The sequence below is a fragment of the Pogoniulus pusillus genome, chromosome 24 (assembly GCF_015220805.1).
Source record: "Pogoniulus pusillus isolate bPogPus1 chromosome 24, bPogPus1.pri, whole genome shotgun sequence".
NCBI classification, from domain to species: Eukaryota; Metazoa; Chordata; class Aves; order Piciformes; family Lybiidae; genus Pogoniulus; species Pogoniulus pusillus.
The window spans coordinates 2,070,146-2,094,032 of record NC_087287.1 but is presented as its reverse complement, the minus strand read 5'-3'; the positions used below and the strand labels follow the sequence as shown (position 1 = coordinate 2,094,032).

Sequence of the window (23,887 nt, the reverse complement as noted above, 5' to 3'; positions counted from 1 at the left end):
TACAGGCGATAGAGAAGCTGCCCTGTAGGCAGCTGGAGAGGTAAAAAACAAACAAAAATCCAACCAACCAAACAAAAAAGCAACCAAGCAAAATACTTTCTGAGGTGGCTGCCACCCTTCCAAATCCTACAGCAAGACAGTGAAACATAAAACCCCAAACCACCTAAATGTCCCTATGGTATTGCTTATGTTTTCAGTTTGCACACCTCTAAAGATTTTTAAGCATTCTTTATTCATTAAACAGATTATTGACGACTCTCCCTGCCATCCCAACTCTGCCTTTCTCTCCATCTCAAATTTGTAATTTAAAATGCATATTTTTTAATTGTCTTTGAAACGACCGACAGACAAACTCTACAAACCTTTTCCACCCATTTAACATTAAGCATAAGGCTTTTGTAAAGAGGGTTTCACAAACCCACCCGTCACTGTGTCCGCTGCAAGTTTCCTCCACGTCTTAATCCCAGTGTCCCAGCGATAAAATAAAAGGGACTTGGTCCCTGTCCGATGCACTTTGGGGTAGCACCACCACCACCACCCTTCCCGAGCTCGCTCCGCAGACAGACAGAGGCCATTTCCCCAGGCGCTGCGGAAAGCTCCGCGGACAGACCACGGACAGCTCCCGGAGCACCGCGAAAAGCTCCGGGGGCAGCTCCCCCTCCGGTACCGCTTCTCTCGCTACGCGAAAGACGCCACCAACACGAGGGATCCAACCTCAAATTTAACGACCAACGGGCCCCCTCAGCCCTTTTCAGTATCAAAGAAGAGATCCAAGCACTTACCATGCCTTAAATAGCCACCAATTGAGTCAGTGGAGGTAAAACCAGCAGTACAAGCAAAACCAGAAGCACAGGCAATAGACAGACTGGATTTTGCTCAGTGGAGAGCAAAGCTTTCTATACTTCCGTGGGAAAGACTAGGTTTGCGTCAGTGCACAGCAAGGTGCCCTTCGTTTGACATTTTCTTGATAATAAGGGTTTGATAAATCATTACCCCTGATTTCAGATTTTAAAGGGACAACACGCAGCCGGAGCGTCGGCTGCTGTCACTCACCCAGCAGCGGGATGGCGTGGTCCCTGTGACTCAGATGGGGGCTGACTGCTAAACCAGAGCCAGCAAGAGCGGGGAAGAACTTTCTTGTGGCTAATTAGAGGGAACACGTACTACTGCGACCAAAGCGAGAGAGGAATGGGAGGAAACCTTCCACTCCCTGTTGCTCTAATACGGCATTCATAGACATCTCCCTTTTCTTTTTTTCTTTCAATTAAAACCAAATCTCTGTATTTGTGCAGTTCACAGTTGGTTCAGCCATTATAATAGCTTATATCTATAAGTTACCTGTTTATATGTATATCCACATATCTATATGCACAGAGAGTTCACTCTGTAAAGTACATAAACACATTTTAATCGTGTCTTTCTTGCTATCTTGGCACCAGACAAAACGATAGTCTCTCGTTTCAGTGTGCCTCGAAGCGGGGGGAAGCCCTCAGCCCTAATTAATTTAAAGTGATTCACACAATAAAGCACTTTCTCTTTCATCAAAACTATAAAGAAGAGTTAAGTGGGAGTAAAGATGATAGCAAATACAACCAAGCCGTTGTTTTTCTTCCCCCACCCATCAAAACGTTTATGTTTGAGAACTGGGCGCAAAATTACTCATCATTGCAAGTCAGGTGTTAAGCCAGAATCGTTTCTGTCACGAAGCAGTTCACCCATAACCACCTCTCGTACGTGTTATTTGCTATTTGAGGGGCTTTCGTAAAGATTCGTTGCGCACAAGGTAACTTCGGTCACGCTGACAACAATCAAATGCACCCTGGCAAAGGGGGATGCTCCCTAAGCAACCTTCCCAGTTATTCCAGCGTCAGAGCTGCTGCTCCTCCGCAACCCCGCTGCTAACGTCAGCTGCTCCAGGGAGGATTTCAGGTTTAGCCTGAGGCATGTGCGGTGTGCGCCTATGCGGGCAGGAGAGATACAATCAGCACCGCATGCAGTTCCCGTGCGTCCTTGGCTTTACGGGTTACTAACGCTTGTTTCAGCGGACAGGGTGAATCATAAATTCGCAGTAGCCCGGATCATTCTGCAGAGCCTCGAGGTGCCCGGTGCTACCATAGAATCACAGAATAATCGTGACTGGGAAAAACAAAAACAAGAACCAAACAACCAAACAAAACAAAAAAATAACCTTTAAGATCATCGACTCCAAACGTTCTCTATCTCTGCCAAGTCTGGCGCTAAACCATATCCCTCAACACCACTGCGGCTGTTAAACATCTCCAGGGATGGCGATTCAAGCATTTCCCTGGGGAGCCTGTTCCAGTGCTTGAGAAGCCTTTCCCTGAAGAAGTTTCTTCAGGAGCTGCAAGCCTCACCATGGGGCTGTGCAGCTTAGTTCCACCCAACGCAGGCAGTTGCCCCCAGTGCCAAGGTGTGGTTGGGCGCGCAGTGGGGCCACGGAATCTGCACATCTCACCCAGAACTCAGCCCAGCTCCTTCATATCACACCTAGGCACTGCGGCTGGAAGCAGGAGTCTTAAAGGCACAGCGAAAGCCGAGGAGACGGGGGCCAGCAAAGCAGAACGGGGAAAATCGGTTTTCCCAGAAAAGATCACCCCACCTGCCAGATGAAAAATGTCCTCGCCTTGCAGCAGAGCATTTTATAACACATCTACTACTAACTCATCCCGCTACTGCTTCTAACTTGTTCAGGTACAGGGGCCTACCTATATCACAGGTATATAACAATCACAGTATGCACATATAGGTGTTCTTACACGTGCACTCTGTAGGTTCTAAGTTCCTCTCTTTAACTACACTCCTCTGCCTCTGTTCTTCCATCTACTCTCCCCGACTCTGCTCAGAACTCGAGGGGTGCACACAGAAGATGGTTTGTTGGGGAGGGTCAGAGGGGGGAGCAGAAATCTGTGGCGTTTCGCCGTGTTTTTCCAGCACAGAAGGATCTGCCGAGAGGCAGGCAGTGAACAGGGTCGTTAGCTCAGTTATGCTGCCCTTCAGCTCACATTAACGCCTCTGCAGTCATGGGACAAATTAAAAGCGACAAGGCAGCAGTCCAAGAATTTTGGTCTCGAAGACCCTCAAACCTCATCTGGATTCACAGGATTGACTTCTTTTGGGTTTGCAGGAAATTGACAAAACTCATTCTTCACTTTCTTTTCTAAGCGCTATTTTTTTTTGCTTCTTCCATCAGCACTGAAACGTGAAATCGAAATTTCACCTCTGGAAAAGAGGAATTGATCTCCTTTACTTCCAGGAGAAGCAGGAGCACCCCTCCTTGCCTCGCACTCCCAGAAACGTCTCTCTCGGTAGGACATGGCCAGGAGGTCTCGCTGAGAATCAGAGCCAAGGACTTGTACTTGGACAACAGAGAAACCGACTGAGAAACGCGTTCTGATTTCAGTCATGAAGCTTTTTCCTACCTCTCCTGGCTATGGAGAGTACAAATGGAGTGTCCTCAGCTCCCTGCTCATCCTCCATCCAGGCTTCAGATGGAGTCACCTGCTCTGGACTGAAATGCTTAGTTCGGGTAACTCCAAACTCTTTCAAAACCAAACCAAATTCCTTCAATGTAGGGGTTTAACCCTCCAATTAACCACCAGTAAGTTCATTAAAGTTACTTTTCTCATCGTCCCTCCAAAACGCCTGTTCCGGGGCCGAACCCCCACTCCACAGCCCCAGGCACGTATCTAAGGAATGAAGGAAAAGCACCTGGCTGCATCTTCCACCAAACACTCGCCAACCTCTCTTCCCCCAAAATAAGCTCTGCCTGGAGGAGTCTGCCCGCTTCTCAAAGCTTGGCCACCGGTGCAGGTCCCCAGGGGCCACTCCCACTGATGGGAAGGGGTCGTGGTCCGGGAGGGAAAGAAAAAGACAAAAGGAAGACACCCCTCTCCCCATTCCCCGACCCAGCTCTCTGTGGGCAGCCTGTTTGCGGTGATCCCCGCGCACAGGAAAGCCTCCCAGCAAACCCTCGTCCTCCGCAGCCCGCGGAGCGGCCGAGCAAATGCCTCCGTCTTAATTACTTTGTCAAGGATGAAAAACAGCAATTGATTTCTATTTCGTGCCTCGCTCGTCATCCCTTCCCCTCCCCTGCCCCCTCTTTGTAGACAAGCAAACGCGCAAACGAAGAGGTGGAGCTGGCACTGCGAGAAGGGGGTCGGGCCGTGCCGGGACACCCCGGAGCCTGCTGCCACGAAGGGTGCCCCCTCGCCCGCCCTTCCTCATAACGCACGCTCCTGCCTTTACACCACATTTGTGCCATACCTCAGCGAGAAAACAAACCAACAGAAAACCCCAAACCCACAACACAACTAAACAAACAAAACCCCTCAAAGGAGCCCAAATCTACCAGCCAACAACAACATAAAAAAGACAACCCTAACTAAACCAACAAATATTTTAAAACCAAACAAAACCACCCCACAAACAAACAAAACCCCCCCACACACCCCCCAAACACCGACAAAAGCAAACAAGCCCGACAGCAGCGAGAGGTGACACTGCCCCAAAACAAAACCAAACCCAAGCACGCCTACGGGCGCCCCCGGGTTCTGCCCCCTACGAGACAGTCCTCGTCTTGGCTACTCTCTAACGGATCCCCTAAACACTGTACCATTGCTCTTGAGCTCGCCTGTCCGCCTTGCCGCCGAAAATTGATGGAGGCAGTGGCAGTAAGCAACTGCACCCTCTTCCCCCCCTTTTTCTCCCGGGATTTCCAGCCGCAGCCTTCACACCCTCGGCAGTTACGGGGTGTCCCGGGGGCCTCACTCAGGAATGAGGCATCGCACACAACACAGTAACCCACGCGAGGGAGGTTTCCTTCTTCCCTCTGCTTCCTGATCTCACTTTTTTTCACTTGTTCGATTTTTCCCCGCTGTCTCTCTCTTTTTAGTTTGGGGTGGTGGTTTTTTGGGTTTTGGTTTTTTTTTTAGGTGTTTTGGTTTATTGGGGTTTTCCCCCCTTTCTTTTAATGGCGCGGAGCTTTCCAGCAAATCCAGTGAAAGCCGCTTAGGTGCGATTCCCCACAGAGCACAGCCATTTAAACTCTCCCCTAAGGCTAAAAGGCAAATACAATGGTCAGGATGAGGAAGACAGTGAGGACCTTAGGGAATGACTTTACCCAGTTAGGACTGCGACTGAAGAGCCTTTTTGTTAAAGGTAATTGGATTAGAGAGGTGTTAAACGTTCGCTGTGAAGTGTCCTGATTCCATCTGCACTTCGTGTGTTTGACGTGCAGTCAAACGTGTTTCCATCCGATCCTTACAGTTAGGGGTAGATGATACTGAAGCCGGACAAGTTCCCAGCAAGTGCCAGGAGGTCTCTCTGCAGCCGGAGGGATGGGGAGGTCCCCATCGGGTCTCTGTGGATACAAAGCCAACCTCCAAGTGCTCCCGGGGGAATTAACCTTCTTTCACCCAGGGCGCGAAAATCCTGCAGAGAAATTCCAATGTTGGGTAACTTGGGTTTATATAGATGTGTGTGTGTGTATACATTATGCCGTTTCTTCTAACCAAGGGGTTTTAAACAATTTAAAATTATTTAAACACAACAATACACATGGCAAAAACATGAAGAATATTGTATTCACTCAGATGAGCTAGAAACCAGAACCAGCAAAAGCAGGCATCAATGAGCCAGACCTTTCAAAGTGATCCTTCACCTTCAATTTCTTCTCTTTCCCTTCTCGTTCTATCCGCATACATGATTTTTTATAGCTTGAATTCAACTGAGCAGTTTTCCTGTGCATAGAGCATAGACCTTTTCTTAAGACAAAGATTCACCTTATCAGGCTGCAGTACTTTGCCTCTCTCAGTTAATTACGACCATATAATGAAGAGACTGTGAAACCTCTCAAGTGATAATTACCTGTTATTTTCCTCCCGTGAAACGCCTCAGGCTGATCCCGCTATTTATTAGCTCTCCTGTACACTTTCTGATGAGCTGGCTTCCAATTGCCTTCACCCACATCGCTCACCGGCTGGCCCTTGGATGTTCAGATAACCCAAAACAATAATAGCTGGTGTCCTAAATTGTGAAAAGGCGTTGCTTTGCGGGAGATTTAACTCCTTCAGCCGATAACGCTGTAAATAACAAAAGTAAGAGAAAGAGGGATCAGGTGGGGGAAACCCAGAAGCATCTGGAGGAAATTTCTGCACCACTGGCCAGGCATTGATGCTCCTAGCAGCCATTTAATCCACGCATACTCTTCATTTGTCCAGACATTTGCCTTAACCACAGGGCATAGTCAGCAAAAGCTGGAATCCTCACTTTGCAATACTAGAATGCTTAGCGCATCCCTCCCCCCCTACACACAAACACATTTAATGAAAACGTTAAGTAAATGCTCTAAAGGTATTTCCACAATTTACCCATGTGCAGTCAAGTCAAGGAGATGGTTTTTTTTCTGCTGCCACACTAAGCCTAGCCCAGGCACTGAGCTCGATGCTTCATATTCATGTAAAAATGTACCCGCTTCTTACACTGCAAACAGGATAAAAAGACATCTTTTTGAGCCAGGGATGCTCAAAACTGGATTGAGAGTAGTGACTTCTAACTGTGCACAACAGAATAAGCCTTCTTAAACCCTTCCAGCTGTGGGCAGAGAGAGATGCAGAAACACCCCATAATGGAGCGTGCTGTGGGGCAATCCAAGTGCTTCTCGAGAGCACCAACCAGGTTGCTTTATCTCACTCCCAGCATTAACTTGGATAGCCAGTGGCTGTGGCAACCATGCTATAGAGAGGTTGGAATGGGGACCAGATCCCGGCTGTGAGAAGAATGTGCCAACAGCCCCACAACCAGATAGAGCAGGTCAGGGGGGTGAGAACAAGGAGCTGCACATATAGGAACATTGAACTCCAGCATGTTCACAAGGGAGGTTCCTGTGAACTGCATAAAGGTGCCTAAACCACCTGCCAGGTGCTTTTGCTTGGGAAATGAGGCAAGTGTTGGAGCACAGGGACATGTCACTCAGCTGGGAAGTGTCAGTTCAGCTACACTTCAATGTTAGTGACGAGCCACACTCTAAACAACACTATCTGAAAAGAGCAATTCTCCCAACTGTAGTGTCTTGGTCCTTTGATTAAATGGTCCCATCTTAAGGAAAAAAAATCATTATACTAGTGTAATTACTTGAGTATTTCACCAAGTCAGCCATCGTGGTGACTGGAGTTTCTGAATGGGGGAAGGAAAAAAAAAGAGGAAGCCTTAAACTTGCTCTGTGCCATCTCATAGGAAGTTCTTGGTTCGTTTAAACCAGAGTGCTCTGCATTAATTTTTGGGCTTCCTTCTTCACTACGAAAGGGGAAATCCCCAACACACAGTGAATTGGGTACAGCAAGTGCCATGCAGAGATAACAAAGCTGTGCTCTGCCAGCGTGAATAAGCAGCCCATACATTGTCTTGCAAAGTGCCAGATGAAAACACTCACAGGTCCAGGGTTGGTAAATCAAGCAAGTGCTGGGATTTAAGTCTCAATCAGTGAGTGGGTTGTAGGACATACACAGGAACAGTGAACTTTTAAGGTCATAGGTCAAATTTCACTTTCTTTTGGCTGAAGAACAAATGCTAGGGCTGAGCTTTCAGCTACAGCTTCTGTCACTGGGACACCCATTTGGAGAATACCAGTAATGACTCCCCTTCCCAAACTGAGGTGGTCCCAGCACACCTGGAACCCTTATGTGGGAATATTCTGATCAACTATTACAGATTCCCAGTGTAAAGTCCAGAGAGAGTCTCCAGACCAGGGACTAAGCCTTGGGTATGAGAGAGCTGGGTATGCAAGCACTGTGGCAGCAGGGAACTACCCCATGGTTGAGGAACAGCAGATACGGACATACCACATAGCCACTTTTCAGCTCCATTACACTGTCAGATGGCTCAAAGGGGCTGGCATCACAGCAGAGAAGATGCCTCACAGCTTGTATGCATGTGGCTGTTACTCAAAGCCTCCTCAGCAGTTAATCAAAGCTACATCATCCCACAATGTCTGTATCTCACCAAGTGCAGACCTGTGCTCTACAGTCCTGCAGTGCTGCTTCTGGTCATGCTGAACTGAGCTTGAATCACAGCATAGGTTCAACCTGAATCTGCAAGTGAGAACTCCAATAACACTTGCAACTAAAAGAATCACATTACAAACACAATCTACTCCCCAAGCCAATCTGTGCATCCCATTCAGGGTACTGGACTTTAAAACAGGCACTGAATTGTTTAAAAACAGTTGGGAAAAGCAAAGTTCTACCAGCTGGCATGCCAAAATCAGGCTCAAACACTGCTCAGAGCACAAATCTTCAAGCAGCTAGGATGAGACTGCTCTTCTAAAACACAAGATGAATTATTTGAATGGCCATTTTGTTAATCACTCTGGTTTATACTCTGAAATTCTGGGTAGCTTCAACATTGGCTCTAAATACTCTTATTGCCTCACAAAAAATTACAGTGAACTGTGAAACTGAAGCCAGAGCTAAGCATCAAGACCCTTTTCATATTAAGCTTCCCAGTTCACTCCTACACTTGTCAGTGAAACAAAATCTGCTTGATCTGTAGCAGACAGAGAGGCAAATTCCAAGTATCACACAGCCCTGATTGAGGAAAAGCAAAGAACCCCCAAAGAATATGCAGCAGCATATAAATACAGGTTACAGTGCATTTTTGATCAAGACAAATAGAGTTTGAAAGCATCTGTCAGATACAGGGAAAAAAATTACCCACACCAAACCAAAAGCAGGCTGAATAAAAAACCATCATCAAACAGAACAGTCTAAGGAGGAGTAGCAAAATGATCTGCAAGACAAAACTGCTGTGTTTCTTTTTTTCCTTCACAGAGATGATCCAGACATTTTCAGTAGCTCATAGCATTAGCTAACAGAGTCAGCAGTGAACCAGGAGCTCTTTAATTTTTATTATTTATTTGAATGCAGCAAGAACCTGCTGCAAAACTCAGATCTAGCTACAAGAGGCAAGTGGACTTGATGCATGGCTTCCCATTGGATGGTCCCAGGCAAGAGCAATGTGCATGTGCACAGCACTGACTTCTGGTGTGATCACCTTGAAAGCTTGTAAGCAGAGCCAGAATACTACTGACACCCATAGAAGGTTCCTACATCTCTCTTAAATCCCACACAATTAGCAAGCTGGTGCCAACCACAGTGCAGAGAATGTTCCACGAGGTGTGGAACTGGCCTTTCCTCAGATCCACACCTAACCCCCCTCTGAAATTCCCCCAGGTGGTAGCTCCTACTCTCCCTTCTGTTCCCATGCTACTGAGCATGGAAAACAGTTTCAGAGTGTAAGCTGCAACAGGCTGACAGGGAGTGAGAAGGAAAAAGAAATGAGACTTGCAGAGGCTTCAGTGAAATACATGAGAATAGAATGGGATCTGGTGATGGTTTCTTAAACCACACAGTTCCAAGTTGATATAATGACTCTACCAGGTTCCAGGAAGGTGTTTTATTGCCTTTTATTAACTATCCCTACCATCCATACTCTTGCTACCAGGGAGGCATCTGCATCAGTTCTAGAGAAAAGGTAAATTGTTCTTGGCTAAGTAACTTCAGCTAAGACTTTATACTTTATGGAAGGCAGGAAAGAGCAAGCAGAGGTAAGACACTGTGGAAAGAGACTAGGTCTTTAAAAAAAGATGCACACAATAGATCTACTCAGTCCCCCATCCTTCCTGGTTCTCCACACCAGCCTCTCTTCAAAGACACTGTTGAAATACTGCTCAATGCATGGTAAAGGTCAGACAAACAAATCAAAGTGAATGCAGATGGAGAGAGTTACTTGGAAAGATGTGCTTGTCCTCTTCCAAAGGGTTGGTGCACTGCTGTGGTTTTATTGTAGCTAGCAACAACAGAACTTGCTGAAAAACAGGTTGCCTTATTGAAAAGAAGGCTTGCAGCACTGGTGAGACATTGGCCAGGCACAATGGCAATGGCTTCTCTTTTACTGGCAGTGCTACAAAAAAAGCTGTACAAACCATGAAGTTATTGAGAACAGTCGAACACAGAATGGTCCCAGAGGAGCCCTGGCAGGACTAAGACCAAAAAAATACATTCTGTCAGGCATGTTTTATCAACTCCCATTAAACTCCCCTCTAAGTTTGTTGATAGTCTGTCCCCAGCTCTGTAGACCATCAAGGCAAATCTTTGCTGGAGCAGATCCGGGTGGTGTGACCTGTAACTGCTCAGCCATCACTTGCTTATCCCACTGAATGAAGCCAGGGTTTCAGAGGGCAGCTACAAAAGCAGGCTGTGAGATGATCTCAGGGTGCTGATTTTGATGTGGTTTTCCTCTTGACAGCTCCCTCATCCAACTCCTTCAAGAATGTCTCAATTACTTCAAAATTAATTAACTATTATATGGATGAATAAGTCAGACATGAAGCTGGTGGTGAAAAAACATACAATGAAGGGATGGGCTGAACCACCACCCTCATCCACAGTGTACTCCTTGGCTACATATTGAGCATTGTGTCCAGTTCTGGGCTCTTCAGTTCAAGAGAGATGTTGAGATACTGCAATGTGTCCAGAGAAGGGCAACAAAGCTGGTGATGAGCCCGGAGCACAGCCCTGGGAGGAGAGGCTGAGGGAGCTGGGGGTGTGCAGCCTGCAGAAGAGGAGGCTCAGGGCAGAGCTCATTGCTGTCTGCAGCTGCCTGAAGGGCAGTTGCAGACAGGTGAGATTGCTCTTTTCTCCCAGGCAAGCAGGAACAGAACAAGGGGACACAGTCTCAAGTTGTGCTGGGGGAGGTCTGGGCTGGAGATTAGGAGCAAGTTTTTGGCAGAGTGATTGGCATTGGAATGGGCTGCCCAGGGAGGTGGTGGAGGCGCTGTGCCTGGAGGTGTTCAAGAAAAGCCTGGATGAGGCACTTAGTGCCATGGTCTGCTTGACTGGATAGGGCTGGGTGCTAGGTTGGACTGGATGATCTTGGAGGTCTCTTCCAATTTAGTTGATTCTGTGATCTTGAACCCAGGTTTTAGCTGGAGCTGACCAAAATAATGCAATAAAAGGCAGGCTGAAAGCCATGAAAAACTGAGACTACTCCTGCCCCATGTCTACAGGCTGTGGCTTTTTATTTTCCCTTAAAATAGGAAAAGAGAAAAATTATGTGTTTTAAATATTGAAATATAGAGTGAGTTTTTATGAAGAAATAATATTCAGGACATCTGTTTTAGAGGAAACAATCTTAAACCCTCTTTCACAAGATGCTACAGAACAGTCTTCACTGAGGCTTTTTCTGTAAAGGCAAACTCCTGTAAAAAAAGAGTAAATCTCAGCTGCAGCAGAGCAATAGAAGAAGAAATAAAATGATTGGTGACTTCATAGACCCATAGAACATCAGAGGCTGGAAGGGACCTCCAAAGCTCACCCAGTCCAAGCCCCCTGCCACAGCAGGGTCATCTAGAGCAGATGACACCGGAGCACATCCAGGTAGGTTCTGAGTATCTTTTGAGAGGAAGACTCCACAGCCCCTCTGGGCAGCCTGTTCCAGTGCTCTGTCACCCTCACAAGGAAAACATTCCTCATGTTTACATGAAACTTCCTGTGCTTCAGGTTCTACACATTGCCCCTTGTGCTGTCATCAGGCATCACCCAGCAGAGCCTGGCTCCAGCCTCCTGGTGCTCACCTTTACGTATTTATAAGCACTGATGAGGTCACCTCTCAGGCTTCTCTTTTCCAAGCAGCACAGCCCAAACTTGCACAGTTTCTCCTTGTAACAGAGATGTTCCGTTCCCTTTATCATCTTTGTGGCTCTAACCTGGCCAGTCTCAAGCAGTTTTGTGTCCCTCTTGAACTGGGGGGCCCAGAATTGGACATAGTACTCTTCAGAACTCACACAACTCATTTCAATATTCACAGTACACTTCAGAAAAGTTTGACTGCAGCTGAACAGTTTAATAGTTAAAGGAGATATTTCTTCCCCTCAACATTCTCTACTTCTGCCAGCACTAATCTTTCTTGGAGTGCATAATTCCATGAAACCACTTTCCCTTCATCTTCCTCAACAGCTGTATGTTCCTTACCTGGCTGCCATTTGCAGGAGAGGTTGGTTTGTCCTAGGTGACAAGTGAAAAAGATTGCAGACACCCATCTCCAGGCAGACTGCACAGACCAGGGCACTGCCTAGAGAGTAGGGATCCAACCAGAGGGAGCTGGACAGGCTGCAGAGGTGTGCCCAGGCCAATCTCATGGCATTCAACAAGGCCAAGCGTAAAGTCCTGCACCTGGGTAGGCACAATCCCAAGCACAACTCCAGGCTGGGTGGGGAATGGCTGAGAGTAGCCCTAAGGAAAAGTTCCTGGGGGTCTGGGCTGATGAAAAGCTGAACAGGAGCCTGCAGTGTGAGTGCAGCCCAGACACAACCCTGTGCTGGGCTGCAGCAAGAGCAGTGTGGGCAGCAGGGCAAGGGAGGGGATTCTGTCCCTTGGCTCTGCTCTCCTCAGACCCCACCTGCAGTCCTGGGGGCAGTTCTGGAGCCCTCAACACAAGGACATGGAAGTGCTGGAGCCAGCCCAGAGTAGGCCACAGAGATGCTCAGAGGGCTGCAGCAGCTCTGCTATGAGGACAGGCTGAGAGAGTTGGGGCTGTGCAGCCTAGAGAAGAGAGTCTCCAAGAGACACTGGAGTGGCTTTCCAGTATCTGAAGTGGTCTACAAGAAGGCTGGGGAGGGACTATTGACAAGGACTTGTAACGACAGGATGAGGAGTAATGGGTTTAAACTGGCAGAGGGGAGATTGAAATCAGACATTAGGAAAGGGTTCTTTGCAGTGAGGGTGGTGAGACACTGGCACAGGTTGCCCAGGGAGGCTGTGGCTGCTCCCTCTCTGGAGGTGTTCAAGGCCAGGTTGGATGAGGCCTTGAGCAACCTGTTCTAGTGCGAGGTGTTCCTGCCTATGGCAGGGGGTTGGAACTGGATAAGCTCTAAAGTCCCTTCCAACCTAAACTGTTCTCTGAGGTGTTGGAACTGACAGGCAAAGCATCGGCAAGGGCACTGTTCTCACCTCTAGGGACACTACCTAGTGTCTGTTGCTGTTTTGGGGTCTTTGCAGCCTTAACAGCTGTGAATGCACCAAACCTGTAATGCTCCCAAAATGATCAATGCATCTGTCCACACAGGGCAAGAGGCCTGAGTTCCCCACTGCTTTACCTTCTCGGTGGAAGCCTTTGTATTCTTTATGTGTTTAATTCACCAGCAAGCCTCGTAGCACAGCTGTAACATCTGAGGTGCGGAGAAGTCCCTCTCCTCCTCATATCCAATTTTCCAGCTGAGTAGACTCTGTTTCCAGAACCTTCACTGTTGTGACAGAAGTCAATATTATTAAGAAATTCCCTCTCCTCAGTGCTCTTCCCTTTGCATAACTCATCAGATGGTTTAATCAAAGTTCAATTCTACTTACTGAATCCTACTTATATTTCAGGCTTAATTACCCAACCTGTCACTACCCAAAGTGGATCAACACTCCTTCAGGGGACCTCTCTTTGTGGTACATTTTGCCTGGGACCTGGAGTTCTCCAGCACGTCTCTGACTAGCTCTCCTTTTTCTCCTGCCAGCCTCAAGCTCCTTCTTTCAGCCAAGCAGCCACAGAGAAATGTACGGCAGTGGAAGTTAACTCTAAGCAAGACAGACGTTAAGAACTGCTGCAAATAGCAGTCCCAGAGAGGGACAGTCCTCAGGAACTGGCCAAACCTGGACTTGTTTGGATAGCACCAGATGGACTGTGGCTGTTGTAGAGATGTTTGCTTCCTATAAATCCAGATCATTGAATATATCCTGTGAATACCAGTGGCTGAAGTGGAAACAAATTGAAGGCAGGTGTGATGATACGGAGAGGAGCAGACTGGGCACAGGCTAGGTTTGGGTAACATGGCACTGAGTCCATGAAATGGATTTTCACCAGTGGAAACTTCCCAAATGTGGGTACCTTCTAAGTAATTGAAACACCTCCTGGTACTCACTGCACAGGACTATTGTATACAGGTATTACAGAACAGTTTAGGTTGGAAGTGACCTCCAGAGGTCATTCAGCCCAACTCCCAACACAGTCAGCAGAGATGTCCTCCACTAGAGCAGGTGGCCCAGAGCCTTGTCCAGCCTCACCTTCAGTATGTCCAGGCAGTGAGCCTCAACTACCTCCCTGGTCAACCTGTTGCAGTGCCCCAGCACCCTCATGGTGCAGAGCTTGTCCCTCACATCCAATCTAAATCTGTTCTGTTTTCATTCAAACCACTGTCTCTAGTCCTACCATTATAAGCCTTTGGAATCAGTCCTTTTTCAGTCTGCTTGTAGTCCTCCTTCAGGTTTCAAGTCACTTTGGAAAGATCTATCTGTTATTTTGCACACACCATGACATATCTAAAGGTGCTAAAAGGGAGCAAACAAACAAATAAAAGCCACCAAACAAAAACCCAACCCAACAAACTCAGAACAAAACAAAACAACCCCAAACCAATAACCACCAGGGGCATCCCCAGATAGGACTAGGGGGAAAATAAGAAGTATTTGAAAAGGCTCTCAATTACCACAGGAAGCAGGACTGTCTCAGCATCTGCCAACTGAATCCAAGGAGAAGCACTTTCTTTGGGCTGCAGCTCTCACTTGTGAAAGGCTAACTTTAATTAGTTTGCTTTCCATAGGACATGTTTGCTCCCACTCAGTTTCCACTGATGTTTTGAGTAGTACCCTTGTGGAAAATAGAATTAACATGTTAAGTAAGCTTTATTTCCCTTTAATTTGTTATTGCTGTCATTAGAGCCTTTTATTTTACTTTGGCTAATTGTTACAGAACAGCAATAGAAACATTGCAGATCTGTAAGTTGAGTGTTCCCTGGTACAGATTTTCCATGGGGTGACTCTTTCTCATGGATCACAGAGGAGTCCAGAGAGTGCTGCAAACTAGAGGCATTAGCAAGCCAAAGAGAGTAGCACTGCTGCCATTCAGAAAGGGATCTAAACGAGGTTTCTATTTTGATATATGCCAGTAGGGCAAGGGAGGGGTTTCCCCCCCCTTTACTCTGCTCTCCTAAGACCCCACCTGGAGTCCTGCGTGCAGTTCCCAAGCCAGTCCAGAGGCCACAAAGATGCTCATGAGGGCTGCAGCAGCTCTGCCATGAGGACAGGCTGAGAGAGTTGGGGCTATGCAGCCTGGAGGCTTGAGGAGACCTTGGAGTGGCCTTCCAGTATCTGAAGTGGGCTACAGGAGGGCTGGGGAGGGACTATTGACAAGGTATTGTAATGGCAGGACAAGGAGGAATGTGTTTAAATTGGCAGAGGGGAGATTCAAACTAGGTGTTAGGAAAGGGTTCTTTACAGTGAGGGTGGTGAGGAAAGGCCACTCCAAGGTCTCCTTGAAGCCTTCTCTTCTCCAGGTTGCTGAGCCCAAACTCTTTCAAGCCTGGCCTCAGCGCAGAGCTGCTGCAGCCTTCTCAGCATCTTGGTGGCCTCCTCTGGACTGGCTCCAACACTTCCATGTCCTTCTTGTGTTGGGGGCTCCAGAACTGCACACAGGACTGCAGGTGGAGTCTGAGGAAAGCAGAGTAAAGGGGCAGAATCTCCTCCCTTGCCCTGCTGGCCACACTGCCCTTGCTGCAGCCCAAAACATGATTTGCTGCAGTTTGATGTACTCCCAAATCTGTTTTCCAAAAATTAAATGATTACCACTTCAGCCTTCAGACAAACCTTCAGCTTCAACTCTTGCCCTTCCAAGATGCCCTTGCAGTAAGGGTGTGTGCCCTTCCTGCTCCTCCAGAAAGCCAGTCACTGCCTGGCTGTGACATTCCCTTACCCTTGGGAAACATCCACTTCAGCAATTTTTTTTCTTCAAATAATTTAAAACCAAGGACAGAAAATCTTCAGTTACATTCCTGCAGGGAATGTCAGGCACTATTAAACAGATAGCAGAGAAACATCCTTGAAAAAGAACTCATAAAAACTCCCTAGCAGCCTACCTTTTCCAGTTAGCAGCTCTGTCTCCCAAACCAGCTTTCTGAATCCTCCCCAGAGCTTTAGCTTTTCAATGCTGAGGCATTGCCTTTATCTGGATCATAGGAGCTAGGTCTACCTCATTAAAGCATACCCCATAGGACTGAATTTAGAAGGTCAAACTAAGAAAAATCCTATTAGAGATCCAGGCATGATGCACACTAAGAGACTTTCAGTTAATGAAGGACCAGGAGCATGCAAGTTTGTCTTGCTTAGCTGCTGTCTGATGGCTAGAAGCAGAAAGAGCTTCCCAGCTTAGCTAGCTGGACCTTGCAAAGCTCTGCAGAGGACAAGGAAGATGTAGTCAGTGAAAGGTCACAAAATGGGAGGGAAATCTTGTAGTTCAGCATCAAACTAGAGGTGAGCAGCCAGGCTTTTCAGGTGGAGTTATCTTCCAGCACCTAGACTTTGGGCACAGATCTGCAAGCAGAGGAAGGCAGGCTAACAGTCAAAAGAGCTTTTATGACCCACCAGTCAATCTTAATGCCTCTGACCTTGGGCTAAGTATAATGTACATTAGTTAAGCATGAATGAAGCTTGATAAGTGGGAATATTCCTTGTGAAAAAGGTTAACTCTCAGATGAAGTACTAGAAAAACCTTCTGTACATTCAATGTTCTTAAGACAACTTCAGTATTAAGCACAACAAAAACACTGTAAGTAATGAAAAGAAGAATGAGCCACGTGGGAGGACTGCAAAAAAGCTCTCCAAGCAGCCAGGAATTAGGTTAGGAAACTGAAAGCAGAGAGGGAATTAAACTTGGCTAGGGGCATAAAGGCAAGTAAGAGGAGAACTGCTAGCCCTGATGTACCTGAAAAAGATGTGGGGCCTCTCCAAAAGGAGAATGGAGACCTGGTTACAGACAGATATGGAGAAGACTGAGGTGCTCAACAACTACTTTTGCCTCAGTGTTCACCGGCAAGGGCTCTAGCTGCACACCACCCAAGCTCCAGAAAACACACCTAGGGAGCAGGCAAAGGAAGATCTGCCCACTGTAAGTGAAGAGCAGCTTTGAGACCATCTGAAGAACCTGAAGGTGCTTAAGTCCACGGGGCCCAATGAAATCCACCCACAGATCTCAAGGGAACCAGTAGATCACAGAATGGTTTAGGTTGGAAGGCATCAGTTGGAATATCATCCAGTTCCGACCCCCGCCATAGGCAGGGACACCTCCCACTAAAACAGGTTACTCAAGGCCTCATCCAACCTGGCCTTGAACATCTCCAGGGAGGTTGTGGATGACAGAAACACAGAATGTGATCTTTGATTACATTCTGTGATTCTGTCATCCGCAGCCTCCCTGGGCAACCTATGCCAGTGTCTCACCACCCTCACTGCAAAGAACCTTTCCTAACATCCAGTTTGAATCTCCCCTCTGCCAGTTTACACCCATTCCTCCTCACTCTGTCATTACAAGACCTTGTCAATAGTTCCTCCCCAGCCTTTCTGTGGCCCACTATAAGGTCTCCTTGAAGCCTTCTCTTCTCCAGGCTGCAGAGGCACAATTCTCATAGCCTGTCCTCATAGCAGAGCTGCTGCAGCCCTCTGAGCATCTTCATGGCCTCCTCTGGACTGGCTCCAACAGTTCCATGTCCTTCTTGTGCTGGGTGCTCCAGAACTGCACACAGATGAAGCTGCCAAACCACTGTCCATCGTATTTGAAAAGTCATGGCAGCCTGGTGAGGTCCTTGCTGACTGGCCTGATGAGGTCAATGCAGGGATGCTGGCTGAAGCCAGGTGTGGCTCTGGATCACCACTGTCTCACTTATCACGGCAGGCAGCTGCAGATGACTTCATGCAACAACAACAGGGGAACTAGCACCTGCATTACACAACATCCTTAGTTCCTTTATTTAGAGAAATGTAACTGTGATATCATTTTTTGATTACAGAAGTGTAATAGAGTCTTTGCTGCTGCAATCCTGCAGTTGGAATTCCAAACTTACTGCTCTTGGGATTTTCCAGCTACTCTTGAAGTGTTCTCACACACAGTTCAGCCTCTTCTTTCCTAAAAAACATAAACGAATTCTCAAGGATTTTGCCAGCTGGAGAATACGACATTGAGAGATCATGTTTATTGTTCCTCACAGCAAGACTTTAATTTGGTTTTGTTTTTTCCTCTCATCTAGCAGTCTCATGTAAACCAAAATCCTCTCTCTTGCCTTCCCACACTGCATGGAACTGCTGCTTTCGTCATCAGTCTCCATATCCCAACAGTACTCTCAGTGCTAGGTAACCTTTTTGTGTCCTGGTGTGTGTGTAAACACAGACAAAGATCCAAGAGTTCACCATTTCTGGATACTTAGGAACAGCTGCCAACAGCTCTATCTAGCATCTAAATCTGACATTTCCCCAATTTCCATGCACAGGACTTTCACTGAAGGCTGTAGGTCTGCTGCATGTCCTTCACTGAAAGGGTTATGAAGAGGGACCGTGGATCCTTCCTGTTCCTGCGGACTGTTATCTTTCCTCTCAGGGCCTCCCCTGCAAAAGCAAAACAGAAATTACTAAGAGCTTACATTACCGAATCACACACAGTAACAGCAAAGCTGCTGCAGGCAGGGGAACATCTCCCCTGTGAGGCCAGGCCTAGGGCTCTTGAGCCTAGAGCAGAGAAGCCTGAGGGCTGCCCTCATCGCTGCTGTTAAAGATGTGCAGGGCAGTGTCAGGCAGACAGAGCCAGGCTCTGCTCAGGGATGTCCAGTGACAGGACAAGGGTAACAGGCATAAGCTGGAGCAGAGGAGGTGCCATGGGAACAGAAGGGAAAGCTTTTTCACTATGAGGATGACAGAGCCTTGGAGCAGGCTGCTGAGAGAGGTTGTGGAGTCTCCTCCTCTGGCGGAACTCAAAGTCTGCCTGGATGTGTTCCTGTGTGACCTGCTCTAGGTGATCCTGCTGTGGCCAGGGGGGTGGGACTGGATGATCTTAGGAGGTCCCTTCCAAGCCCTAGCATGCTGTGATTCTGTGAAAGATGCATTCTGTGCCTTTATGCTGCAGGAGAAGCTGTCCCCGGTTAATCAGCATTAAAGATGTCTGCAGTGCTTTCCTTTTCAAAGCTCTAAGCAATGATCTTAACAACAAACTTTAAGGCAAACCAACTGCAGTCAAACCTGGTGAGATGCTGAGTTATGTCTGCTGCTTTGCTCTCAGCCCCAAAAGCTGATATGTCAACTATTTTACTTAGGAATAGGGGATAATACTGCACTACTTGAATAAATTAACCTCTCTGTATCTGGTCGAGCTGGGTCTGCACATCACCACCAGCATTTCTAGGCACATCCAGGCCTCAGCTGGACAGGTGGTGAGCACCACTGTACTACTCCCCCTTCAGCCCTGAACTTGTGAGTTTTCTCCTGACATGATAAATAACATCTTTAAACTCTTGAACAGACATTTCCATCCATGCAGTAAAAAAAACAAAACCCAAAGCTATAAACCAGGCAAAACAGGTATTCCATAAAATTCAGTGCTGTAACATTTCTTTGCTGATTACTTAAACAGAACCAGACTTGATGGGTAGAAGAACAAGGTACAGAAAAAAAGGAGCTTCTCTCCAATTAGGGCAATTAATCTAGTTTCAGCACACAACATTTCAGAATTGCTACAAAAGTGAATTTTTTGACCTATTTTAAGATCTCTAAGTAACAACTTTTAAACCACTCAACAAAGCTAAAGAGCCTTTGAGAACTAAAATTCCACCGCTTTCATTAATCCATGCTTCAATCTTAATCATTAAAAAGATTAATATGAAAGAATACAGTAAAATTACACATAGAATTTCATAAATGATATCTGACTTCTCAGATTCTGTTTGCGAAGGCAGCTAATGAAGCAGAGCATTCCCTGCACAGTAACTACACTAACCCTGCCTTTCTAAACAGCCTTTTCTGAGGGCTGAAGCAAACAGCAGCCGTGCAAGCAAGCAACAGAAAGGCAGTTCTGAACAATTAATCAATGTCATGTAGATAGAACATGACTGATGTTTTTCCACCCCTCTGCTGTCCTGTGAGCTGCCTGGAGGAAGCTGTCTCTGGGACTCAGCTGCATCACCTTGCTCTTATCACGCTCAGCTGAATGCAAGTAAACCACACACTGCCATTGCAGTTTGATTAGGACAAAACTGAATCCATTACCACCCTCTCCCTGCATTTTTATTTTCCCTTGGGGAGCCCTCAAATTCATCCCCAAAAAGAACAAAACCACTCCAAAAGCGTTCAGCAGGACTGCTGCACAAGCTTGCTAGCACAGGAAAAACAACGAATCTCTAGGTCCACACTCACCCACTGCCAAATCACAGCTGTCTGCAGTGGCCCCAACACATGTGCTCTGAGCACCCACATGGTTCATCTTGGTTCTGACTTTTATGATCAGGGAAGCTGTAAGCAGCTGCATCTTTCACTTGTGTGTGCACAACAATCATCCATCAGGCTGCGAGCAATGCACACAGCTCTGGATCCCTCAACGCAGGAAGGAAATGCAGCTGATGGCGCAGGTCCGGTAGGGGGTCACTATGCAACACTGAGGTCTAGCACACAAGCTAAAAAATACAATCCTTAAAAGCACTGCTCCAGAAGAGATGGCTAGAAGGGAGTTTCCATGTACAAAACCAAGCAAGACCAAGAGCATTTCCCCTAAACTCAGTAACTTACCCCTAATTGTCCCATTCATCTTAAACTGCAGGCACTTGCAGCTGTACTCAGACTGCCACCTCCCACTGGCAGTCACCAAATCCCCAAGCCAGCGAGATCCAAGGAGAGCAGCAATCACTGCCTTTTGGTGTTACCCATCTGATCTAGGACAGCCTTCTTCCACCAGCTGGCTGCTTTTATAAACTAAGCCAGCTCCTTCTTGTCACACCACTGGCATGGCACACCCTCTTCTGAGGTTCTGTCTCCTTTTCTGCTCTGTGTATACTCTCTGAAGAGCTTTTGTGCCCAAATGGCAGCTTCAACCCTGCAAACCATGAACTAGGCTGCTGCAAAGAAATCTACACAGCCAGCTGTCTAAGGTAAAGCAGCCTTGTGTGGCTGCCTAAGGTAACATGCACACACTGCAGGTGACCAAATTCCAAAAGGTAGCTCAGCACCAGAAACAGCTGTCACAGGGAATGGTGACTGCCAGATACGTGGTCCTCCAACACGCATGGCTGCAGTAGGCAAATTCACTCCCCTAGAACTAGTTTTAGTTCACCAGTTTTCATAGCAGAGATCCTAAACTGTGCAACCTTGTCCCAGTCTTTCCCTCTCAATAGCTGCAACAAAAGAAAAGACTGGATGAGGCACTTAGTGCCATGGTCTAGTTGATTGGATAGGGCTGGGTGATAGGTTGGACTGGATGAGCTTGGAGGTCTCTTTCAACTTGGTTGATTCTGTGATAAGATTGTTACTGAATGAGACACATCCACTTGCAGCTGCAGAACCTGCCAAGTGGGGCACACAAAACAGCACAAGAAGTCCACCCAAGCTTTCCTGTCTAGGTACAGAACCCTCAGCGTCTTACAGTGAGGATGAGATTCTCTTAATTTACTTCCTCAAATACACACTTCAAAGTGTTTCCCAAAAGCCAACAGGATGATTTTAAACTGCAGACTCAAGGTAAGGCACACAAGATTTAGTCTGATCTCCAAACCTAAATGCTGACAATTGGCTAGAGTCATTTTTGGAGCTACCACTTGCAAGCAAACAAGGGACAGCCTCCTACAGACGCTGTGTTGCAGCTGTAAGACAGGCAAAACAGACACTAAAATCTCCATCTGGAACCAAATTATCCAACGGGGACAAGCAATACTGAAGTATGCCAGTAGAAGATTAAAACACTCAGACAGACTGATTGTGCTGCTGTCATTTTCTTACTGCTTTTTTGCAAAGCTCTCCAGGTAGACAAAAGAACATTCTGCAGTTTGTAAGATTACAGCCACTGGTTATGGATATTGGGGAGAGAAATGATAATCGAGGATTTTGTAGGGGCTTAGGCACAGGAGCTCTACTCCAGTTTTGCTGTGCTAGTGTTGTGGAGGCAGGGAATTAACGTGGCTGAGGCAGGAATATATATAAAAATAGACTTATTTTATTTTCCTGAAACTATATACAGAAATTAATGCAGTTTAATTAGCAGGCTCAATCCATTGAGAATGTCTTACAAAGGATGCTTCAGGTAAATTGGGCTATTTTAGAAGTCAGGAAATGGGAATCATAGAATCAACCAGGTTGGAAGAGACCTCCAAGATCATCCAGTCCAACCTAGCACCCAGCCCTGTCCAGTCAACCAGACCATGGCACTAAGTGCCTCATCCAGGCTTTTCTTGAACACCTCCAGGGAAGGTGACTCCACCACCTCCCTGGGCAGCCCATTCCAATGCCAATCACTCTCTGTGAAGAACTTCCTTCTAACATCCAGTCTAGACTTTCCCCAGCACAACTTGAGACTGTGTCCCCTTGTTCTATTGCTGGGTGCCTGGGAGAAGAGCCCAACCCCCACCTGGCTACAGCCTCCCTTCAGGTAGTTGCAGACAGCAAAGAGGGAAAGGCTAAGCTGCAAATGCAGCTTTCCCGGCATCAGTCAGGCTGAGCAGAAAGTTCACTACTCACAGGTTAAGTTAGGCTGAGACAAAGGGCGCCCCAGGTGCTTGGCAGCTCTGTCTTTCAGAAGACATCCGAGGGTCGTTAGGCCTATTAAGCTTGCACCAAACGGTGCTTACGGTGGGGAGCCGCCCCGAGCCGGTCTGGTCCCTCAGGAGCAGCGCACGGGGTACGGCACGGGGCAGCGCACGGGGCACGGCACGGGGTACCGCACGGGGTACGGCACGGGGCACGGCACGGGGCACGGCACGGGGTACGGCACGGGGCACGGCACGGGGCACCGCACGGGGCACGGCACGGGGCACCGCACGGGGCAGCGCACGGGGCACCGCACGGGGCACGGCACGGGGTACGGCACGGGGCAGCCCTCTGCGGCCCCGCGGGGCGCGGCCGGGGGGGGACAGGTGTCTGGCGCCTGTCCTCTGCCACGCAAACCGCGGGGGCAGCGGAGCGTGGGGTACTCAGGGCAGCTCCCTTTCAGCACCGCAGAAAAGAAAGCAAATCAAGGTTTTATTTCCACTGCAAGGCAATACCGAGGACACAAAGCGCCGACACGACGCTGGTTTACTGCTAAGAGGCTTTGCCCGCACACGGAGCTGGGCTTTAACTCTGCACTGCTACTGAAAAGCTTCTGTGCGCCCCTCAAAATGCCGACACAGTCTTTTGTCTGTTTAGTGAAACCAATCGAGAGTGGTACTCTGTATGTGAATTCGGTTTTGCTTGTGACACTTAACAGGGAGAGTTCAACAAACAGAACGGTTCAGTTCGGATCACTAAGAAGAAAAAGATACAATTTTGGCCTCACAACTTCAAGTTTCGAAATGAAGACATTTGCAAGCCACTTAAAAGGGCTAAGCGAAGCCTTGGACTCTGCAGGGAGTCTACAATTCAAGGCTCCTTTGAGCAAAAAACAGTTTTCCTGGCAGTATCATCTGCCTTCTTTCTCCAGGTTAATTTTACTGCTTGCTACTAAGCAGTTCAAAGCACATCCAACATACTGGCCCTATGCTCCTTCCCTTCATTGTACAGCTTCAATCTCTCATCACAGCCTGCGAGGAATAAACTCAGCTTTTCATAAAGCAGCAGTAGTAAGAGGCCATCCTCCCCGGCCAGTAAATCTAAACCTAAGCAACAGAAATGCTCCCCTAAGGCTGTTGTCTACTACAGGTAGGCACCAAGCTGAAACTCAGTGGCAAATCAGAAGTATTAATTAGGTATGACTCCTCCAGAGCCCTGGACCAAGTGTAAACCTCTCCCATTTCACCCCAGAGACCGCAAACACCGCACACGTAGCGTGGGCTGCG

General features: G+C 47.5%; 1 protein-coding gene across 2 annotated transcripts in view; it reads right to left on the bottom strand.

The window, feature by feature from the left end:
- Positions 1-17,827: 17,827 nt before the first annotated feature.
- Positions 17,828-23,887, bottom strand: part of PRMT3 (protein arginine methyltransferase 3) — a 124,142-nt gene continuing 118,082 nt past the window's right edge. For both annotated transcript variants that reach the window (XM_064163055.1, XM_064163053.1), the window contains one exon: positions 17,828-18,488. In XM_064163055.1, coding sequence (XP_064019125.1) covers positions 18,379-18,488 — 110 coding nt within the window. In that variant the 3' untranslated portion in view covers positions 17,828-18,378. The remainder of the gene's footprint in view (positions 18,489-23,887) is intronic.